The 9291-nt window shown below is 40.4% G+C and overlaps 1 protein-coding gene across 1 annotated transcript; it reads right to left on the bottom strand.

Moving 5' to 3' along the window:
- Nucleotides 1-1265: 1265 nt before the first annotated feature.
- Nucleotides 1266-4734, bottom strand: LOC121525500 (neuropeptide FF receptor 2-like). Its single transcript, XM_041811534.1, has 3 exons — nt 4425-4734; nt 2263-2362; nt 1266-2157 (listed from the first exon to the last, which is right to left on the bottom strand). The coding sequence occupies exons 1-3, from the start codon at nt 4732-4734 to the stop codon at nt 1266-1268; spliced, it is 1302 nt and encodes a 433-aa protein (XP_041667468.1).
- Between the last annotated feature and the right edge of the window lie 4557 nt (nt 4735-9291).

Below are 9291 nucleotides of genomic sequence, written 5' to 3'. Positions count from 1 at the left end.
CATCACTCCTAACAGTTAACACGCCCAGGTCATGAACGAGAGGGCTTTCAAAGCTCTGGCGGTGTTATGGTTTCATTTGTGACCATGCTAACTGGCATCTTTGTGAATGTTGCTTGTTTGTTTTTAATTACAGAAAAAAATCTGACATGCCAGTGTTGTGGAATATCACAACACAAGAGCATATTTTTTGTTCCTGACATCCGGCAGCATTTGACGACTACGAGGTCAAAATCAGTCCAAATTCATAGTCTGATCCATCTGTTAGCTGCAGAACTGGGACACATCTTCTGGCAAGGGGTGCCAACCTTGCACATGAAGGTTGTTTGCAGTCACGTTGTCCTGATGATACGCAAATTCCAGATGGGGCACAGGAAGTGAAGAATTCCAGTTAGGAATGAATGGGAATTCATTGCATTTTTTTTTTGTTATTTAATCCACATTTAAAAGCCAAACTGTTACTGAATGAAGAGCCAACTGGGGGCCAAACAAGCAGCTCTACTGAGAGAAAACCTGATGATACAAATCTCTTAAAAAGAGACAGATTTACCGTCACAACAAGGGAGACTGGACGGACATTGGCAGAGGAAAGACAGGCAAGATCAGAATAACTGTACTGAACCAATCCTGACTACTGTGTGGAAACAGACCATACACAAGCGTTGTTTCTCCCTGAGCTTTTTAAACCTTTTTATCCAGAACGTATCACAACTTCAGTGACTCAAAAATAACCAAAGAATGATATTTTCGCAATTTGAACAGTGGGCACAGTCGTAAACTGCACATAGCGTTGGCATTTTGATTGTGTTTCTCAATACAGAAATGACTTCTTGCCCCTCGTCTGGAGGGGTGATGTCATCTGCAAACAACCTTTATTTAGGTTGAACAAACATGCATAAAATATGATCATGAATTTCTCCTTCTCCGTGCCTCAGTTTGCAAAGCATTCTGTCAAGTTTCATCTCCCACCACATTTACAATCTGTGTTGGAAAAACTTTTATGAGGACTTTTTAAGAGCTAGATTACCTCTAGTCTGTCCACAAAAGAGGTGGGTCACACTATCCTCCATGGGAGCACCAAAAATGAAGGGTAGGTGGTGAAACTGTGGAGTATAGATGGGGAATACAGTTGAACTTATACAAATGATGCTGAGTTTAGAACATTTGCTTGGGGCAAATCTGAAGCGTTTCACTGTGTATTTTTTTCCTTAAGAAGGGGATGTATGACTCGCAAATCCCTTGAAAGCTCATGAAAGGTCTCATCCCTTTCAAATCTGGGATACCTGCTCCAGATCCTCCATGATCAGGTCCTGTTCTTTGACATCACTCCTACTGTGCAAGCTGCCTCTCTCTTGACTTCCACATTTCCCATTCCTCACTAATGCTGATCCGCCTCTTGAGCCTGATCGACTTAACACTGGAGGCTGAAAAGGAAGAACAGCGTTCCCACGGATCTGTTGGGAGTAGGACCTTTGACGCTCAATGCCAACGGAGCAGAGCTGGAATTTGAAAGCAGCCTGGAAACCTCGGCGGAAATTCTCGTTGAAGAACCCGTAGATGATGGGGTTGACGCTGCTGTTGAAGAACGCCAACCAGTGAGCGAAGGGATACACATAGATGTTAATGATGCGGTACTGGTGCTCTGTCAAGCTGGCGTAGTCGCTCAGCATCATCAGCGTCCACAGAGGAAGCCAGGACAGGATGAAGAGCAGAGCCACGACAAGCAGCATCATGATCACCCGAGTCTTCTTCCTTGAAATCGTCTGACGACCCTCCATACTCGGTTTGTTGTTGCTACCACCCTTTTCCAACACAGTGCCACTTCCGCTCATGACAGGAATTGTAGTCTTGAAAAGGGTGAAGCCAATGCGAGCATACATGATGACAATAAGGCTGAGAGGAGCGAGGTAGATGTTAGCAAAGAGGACAGTGGTGTAGACTTTCCTCATCTCCTGATTGGGCCAATTTTCCCTGCACCAGTAGAAAGGCTGGGTGTCATTGCGACCGAGGATTATCCTGACACTGTGTTCTTTTGTGACCTGCAGCATCACTCCAGAGGGACACATGATGGACACAGCCAGGACCCATATGACCACAATAATAAGCTTTGAAGTGGGGATGGTCAGCTTCTGCTTGAAAGGGTAGACGATGCAGCGAAACCTGGCATACAGAGGATTAAATGGTAATAAGTCTAAGTAGGTCTCTCTGGATGAAACACACTCACACTAAAGCACATAATAGCCAGTCACAATATTATACCATCACCTGTCAACGGCGATAGCAACCAGAGTGAACACAGACGCCGACACTGAGATCCCTTGAACCATCCCGCTCAGCTTGCACAGTACACTGCCAAATGGCCATCCTAATGGGAGGAGAGAAAAGCTGTTATAAAACATAAAAGAGAGCAAAACTGCAGGAATAATGTTCAAACTGTTTTCAGAATGAAAGCAAAGTTAAGTTTGGCTTTGGATAACTGGCATGCTTGTCAATGGGATCATTTCTGCTTGTTTTTAGAAAGACACATATACAGTCTTGCCTTTTTCTCCGTTTTCAAGCGCCATTTCTAATCTGATATAACCTGACATGCCAGATGGATTTGTTTCACACATCCATCTGGAAAACCTTCAATAGACAGTTTTTGGGAAAGATTGGATGAACGTTCTGTCTGTCACATCTTTACGGGCCAATCAGAGCTACAAAACACGTGACGTAACCGCCCCCGTTGCGCCACTACAAAGGAGTAAAGGCCATAGAGAACTGCATAACACAGACCATGGCAACTTTAGACTTTTGTCATTTTTGAAAAGAAAACAACTCACTGCTGTTCTTTGTTCTTCTTTTAACAATGAAATGTCATCAAGTTCTGATAAAACTGGTGCTTTGGTAGCATCCACGCTAATGTCTTCTGCCATAATTGCACCGGCCTCTTCTTGCTGCTTGCTTACATCACAACTTCGCCGCACCCGAAAGTACTGCCCCTTGACACTGATCGGTCCTGTCGCTTTCTAACTGGGCCCAAACTGTTCAGATGGGAGCTTTGTCAGTGAGAAACACAGAAACAGGCAAATCCATCTGCTTTGCAAGATTTGTGTAGTCAGGATTTTACAAAATGTCTATGAGGGATTTGAATGGCAAAATTCACTTCAAGAAAACAACGCTGCCAAAAAGTGGGCCGTTACCGTTACAGTATTACTGTATTACCGCTCATTCTTTGATCCCACCAAAATCAGCAACTGCCTCTTTGCCTCATCAGCTTACTGGCAACTTAGAGTTGATCTTGAAAAGCAGCTGAGGTTTCCAGAGATTATTTTTCGACAACTAACAATGCATCAGTGCCCTTAAACAGCATGTCTATGTGGCCAATGGCCAGTGCATTGACAGGCAATGGGACAAGGTGCTGCTGATTAACCTGACACGCCAGATGGACACATCCATCTGGAAAAGCTTCTATAGAAAACATTTGGGAAAAGGCAGAGGCTTTGAAAAAAACTCGGAGTGTGATTGGATGAACGTTCTGTCTATCACATCTCTACAGGCCAATCAGAGCAACAAAACACATGATGTTGAGCTGCATGTGTGCAGCTACCGAGGAGTAACACGAAACAATGCGACTGTAGACATGTAAGTACTCAGCTTTTGTCATTTTTGAAAAGAAAACAACTCACTGCTGTTCTTTGTTCTTCTTTTAACAAAGAAATGTTGTCAAGTTCTGATAAAACTGGCGCTTTAGCAGCATCCATGCTAAGCACTTCCACCATAATTGCACTGGCCACTTCTTGCTGCCTGTTTACGTCACGACTCTGCTGCACTTGAAAGTACTGCCCCTCATCACTGATTGGTCCTGTCACTTTCTAACCGGGCCCAAACTGTTCAGACAGGAGCTTTGCAAGATGGCTTCGCCAGTGAGAGACAAGGAAATGGACGTATCCATCTGCTTTGCGAGGTTAGCTACTGATAGCGTGAATACACTCACCTAAGATCCACCTTGCATACTCAGTGTTTACATGGAGCATCATGCCGGGGTATCATTAATGTCACCTGTAGCCTTTTTACGTGCCAGGGGAAACATAGATTCTGTGTGCACAGTGCTCATTTCTATCAGGTGGATTTTTTTTTATAGCATCTACCAGAAAACGAAGAAGATTGCACCATCTGTTTCCATCATTAAAACAGATGCAACAGCGTCTTAGTGAATGATTATTCATGGTTCACCCTAGTCCAGTTTTTTTAATTTTGGTCCAAACAAACTTTAAAAAGATCTCCAATACGCTGGAAGGTTGAGTCACTTCTGTTCCTCGAAACAAGATTCACATTAATCAGTTCTGACTAAATACCTGCATAATGGACCCAATAAAGGAACCTTCTTGATTCATGCCAGTTTCAGAGAACAAATCCAGCACCAGCCAAAAATGATATAATCTAACCTGTTATAATGTTGTCCACCAGCGTTGTTGGCATGCAGAAGATGCCGACCAGCAGGTCGCTGATGGCGAGGTTGAGGATAAACAGGTTGGTGACAGTGCGCATGTTTTTGCTCCTCAGCACGATGAAACAGACCACCCCGTTTCCCACCATGCAAACCATGAAGATGAGCAGGTAGGAGACGGTGAAGACGACAGCCACCGAAGCCTTGTGGAGGTAGAAATCAACATAAGTGATGTTCTCGTGGAACAGAGGGTCTTCCTGAAGTTTGGAGGAATTGGGCAGAGTCAGTCCCTCCCAGGTCGAGTTCATAGTCGGGGTCATGGTTTTATCTGGAATAAGAGAGACGAGGAGAGATTTAATACACAGAGAACCTATTATGTTTGTGTGTTAGCTTTCCAATAACATCCTCAGACTAAATCAACCCATGACAGAGCCGAGCACCATCACAAACACCTTCCCTGTAGGAGTGCAATCCTGCAGAACACAAGATGGAATCAATTGGTAATTACATAACACAGTATAACCTGTCCCAAAAATCAATAGCCCAATTCTTGTGTCTTCTCATTTGAGTGGGATGGTTGATTCAGTGGAGTGCATGCTCTCTCATACTCTCTTACAGAGAACAGGGTGTCTGGAATGATCAATCTGTTCTGTAGAAATGTGGGCAAGTACGTGGGGGTTAACGGTGCAGTTTCATCAGTCAGCTTTATCCAGCTTTCATGAGGAAAATTAGGTTTTTATTGATATGTAAGGATTATTAAACTTGCTTGTATCATGGATTTATAGCTATTATTCTTACATTTCTTTCAGATTATAATTTCTTTTTGTCAGTCATAATTCTATGGAAGCCCATTTCTGCCACTTAAAAAAGAGAAATGTGAAAGTTAGGCAATTAAAAAAAAAGAATCGTGAGTCATAACTAAAAGATAAAAAGTCTTAATTATGAGATAAAAGTCAAAATCATTGAGATAAAGAGTCATAATTGTGAGGTAAAAAGTCATAATTATAAGGTAAAAATTTTGAGATGAAAAGTCATTATTTTGACTTTTTATCTCATAATTCTGACTTCTTATGTAATAGTTACAGCTTTTTATGTCATAATTATGACTTTTTCACTTATGATTATTATTTTTTATTCTATAATTGACTTCTTATAATAACAATAATAAGAAGAGAAAGAATCATAATATATTTTATCTATAAGCGCCTTTCTGAACACTCAAGGTCACTTTACAGATAAAAACAAATACAATAAAACAGTCATAATAGTAATAATATGTCATAATTACAGCTTTTATGTCATAATTATGACTTTTTTACCCATGGTTTTAACTTTTAATTTTCATAATTTTGACTTTTTAACTCACGACCAAGACTATTAACTCATTTTTTTCACCATTTATCTCATAATTTTGATTTCTTTAATTCATAATTTTGACTTTTATCACAATTTTAACTATTTTTGTCTCATATTTTTGACTCTTTATCTCATAATTTTGACTTTTTGACTCATGATTTCAACTTTTCATCTCCCAATTTTGACTGACACAATGTTAACTTTCGAGAACATTTAGCCTAAGAATTATGCATAAAACCACAGATCCTTGAGGCAAACACTAAGCGTTTAACTTCCTAATGTACTCACCCAGTGGTGGAAGCAATAATATCATGGACATACAGTGCTTAACAAATGTATTAGACCACCACCCAAAGTAAGGTTTATGCCACAAGTGCCCAAAATTAACATCATTGGTAATTACCAAAATCATTTTTAATGTTTCTGAAATGGTTAATACACTAATATGTAGAAGCTCTTTAACCCAAATGATAGTTTTAATGCTAAAATATAATTATTGTTGTTATCCATGAATTTTCAAATTTTCAAAAAAAACTGAAAATAGTAAAGCACATTATTATTTCTTGATTAATATGTCAAGTTATAGTTATTTACTTGCGTTCCTGAACAGAAAAATGAGTTTTAGTGGTTGAATGTTATTCTTGATTAATTTCTGACTACTCAGAAAAGCCCAGTGAGCCGGCTCAAATTTGGATATAAAAAGGTGAATTCAGTTTGAAATTCCTCATTCCTGTTCAAAATGGTAAAATGTGGAGAGCTCACTGAAAATGAAAGAGTCAGCATTAAAGCACTTCATGATGCTGGATGGTCTCTGAGACAAATATGACAGGTGGTCTAATAAATCCCATGCAGCGTTTGTATGAAACCCGTCTATCTGGCATCTCAGGTTAGGTACATCCTGGACTGGACACCAGTCACACCCAGATTCACACCTACGGGCAATTTAGACTAACCAATTAACCTAACTAGCATTTGATTTGTCCGTGGACAGATGCTGGTGAGAACTCCGGTGCAAACTGCGCATAGAAAGGCTCTGTGCAACAGAGATTCAAACCAGGGACTGTCCTGTTGTGCAGGAACAGCGCTTACAACTGTTCCCACATGTATCCCATTAAAGATTATCCTCAGAAGTAACAATAGACCAAAGTAGGCCAGGTTTCCTTATTGATGTATAAATAATGCCATACACTATGTATAATGAATCTAATTTTTCAACATTGAAAAATTGATTCCATGCAGTCTAACTGACTCCATATGAGAATATTTTAGTATTTATTTAGTATATATTTAGTTACCACATTCTTAATTGGCATACAGTGATTTTTTCTGTGCGTTAGTTTCACGTAGATTCACTCTGCAACCTTTGTGTTTCTCTGTCTTCAAACATAAAGAAAGAGAATATCTGATCATAGCTGCAGTCGTTCATTGCTCATTGCTCACATTGCTGCAATCAAACCCCAACAGGCACAAAAGAGGAACTGAATAAATAATCAAAGTCTTCAACAAACCTGAAACTCCAGACAATCAGTCCCTGCTTCAGAGCTCTAGAAGAAATTATGAGAAAAAAGGCTGTTTCAATGATATTGAAGATAGCGGTGTTAAATCCTATCCTATCAGATTAACCGTCAAAAGCACTGGCTCAGTTATAATTCTTAAAATGTCAAGTATTTTTTAGTTTCCTCTTAAAAGAATGAGCATTTATACAACTTTTACGAGAGTTTTACCACAAAAATTCATCCTAATTGGTTGGTGTAATGTGCTGCAATGTGGCAGTTTGTCCAAAAAGATGAAAAATCAACAGGTTTCCAATCAAACTCTCCACTCAGCTGTTGCTTTCTTACCTTACAGGAGGTAGTATCCTAGTTGCATTCCCTTTTTTCTTGGATTAGAGACAGTATACATCCATTTGAGCCAAATTCCCTTCATTCAATTCAACACAGGACACTCTTATCCCTATGTGAGACCTTTCACGTCTGCTCCGTCCACAGACTGCTGCACAGCACTTATAGAGACAAGGAGAGATCCACTCTGGGGAGCTTTATGCTGGGCGGTGCTATAAATATATGGAGGTGTTGTGTGAACTGAATGTAATCCTGTCACTATAAAATTAATTGTTAGCAAAGACATGAGTCACGGATGTGCATTTGATTAGATTTTAACACTTTTTTCTTGGAAAAAATCTGAGAAATAGGGCTCGATCTCCAGTAGGCGCCCCCTTACTGCTCTTAGGTCTCAGCTTTTTGAGCTCATTTTCACACCTGTGCTGTTATGAAATAGGTAGGAAAGGGTGATAAATGATAGGTCAGGGGCAGAATCCCTCAAATCAAACTGGGGAGATCTGAAAGATAGTCAACACATTCACTCATCAACCATTTTCCTTATACAGTGCCTATAAAAAGTATTTGCCCCCTTGGGCTTTTTACCCTTTTATTAATTTCATAAATCAATCATGGGCAAAATAATTTAGCTTCTTTAACAAAAAAGAGGTCCATCCAACTGGTGTTAGTAGTCTCACAATTAGTGAAATGGGGGTCACCTGAATATCTCCCAAGTGATTGTAGTATAAAGACACCTGTGTCTGGAAGGTCCAGTCATTGGTTTATCAGTGTTCCTGGCAACCATTACACCATAAAGACAAAAGAACACTCCAAGCAACTAGGAGAAAAAGTCTTTTCAGAGTTTAAGTGAGGGGATGGATACCCAAATATGTCCAAGGCACTGAACATCCCCCAGAGTTCAGTTAAATCCATCATCAACAAATGGAACGTGTAAATCTGCCTAGATCAGACCGTCCTCACAAACTGAGTGAGCGTGCGAGAAGGAGACTAGTGAGAGAGGCCACCAAGACACCTATGACTACTCTGAAGGAGTTACAAGCTTCAGCAGCTGAGATGGGAGAGACTCTGCAGACAACAACTGTTGGTGAGGTTCTTCACCAGTCAAAGCTTTATGGGAGAGTGGCAAAGAGAAAGAAACTGTTGAAGAAAACTCATTAAATCTGGACTAGAGTTCACCAAAAGGCATGTGGAGACTCCATGGTCAAGTGGGAGAAAGTTCTTTGGTTTGGTGAGACTAAAATGATGCTTTTTGACCATCTGAGAAGACACCAAACACTGCACATCACCACAAACACACCATCAACACTATGAAGCACGGTGGTGGCAGCATCATGCTGTGGGGTTGCTTCTTGGCAGGCTCATAAAGGTGGAAGGTAAAATGAATGTGGCAAAATATACAACATACTGGAGGACAATCATATTCAGTCATCCGAAGCATTCAGAGAAAAGTAGACAGAAATTCTCTAAGGACAACAAGGTGAATTCTTGGCTCTGCAAGACCTGGAGGTCTAGAGAGTAAAATCAATGCGTCAAAATATAGAAAAACAAAAAAGCACTCAGAGAGCACAGACCTCCGCCATTAGCCCTATCTCCCAATAGTACAGAATCCTTTTTAAAAAAAATTCCTGGATCCAGACAGTGATCTGGATCACTCCCAAAATCTAATCAGTT

This window comes from Cheilinus undulatus, linkage group 17 (genome assembly GCF_018320785.1).
Source record: "Cheilinus undulatus linkage group 17, ASM1832078v1, whole genome shotgun sequence".
Taxonomy (NCBI): Eukaryota; Metazoa; Chordata; class Actinopteri; order Labriformes; family Labridae; genus Cheilinus; species Cheilinus undulatus.
Note: the sequence above shows the minus strand (reverse complement) of the source record. Positions and strands in the feature narration are given on the sequence as shown.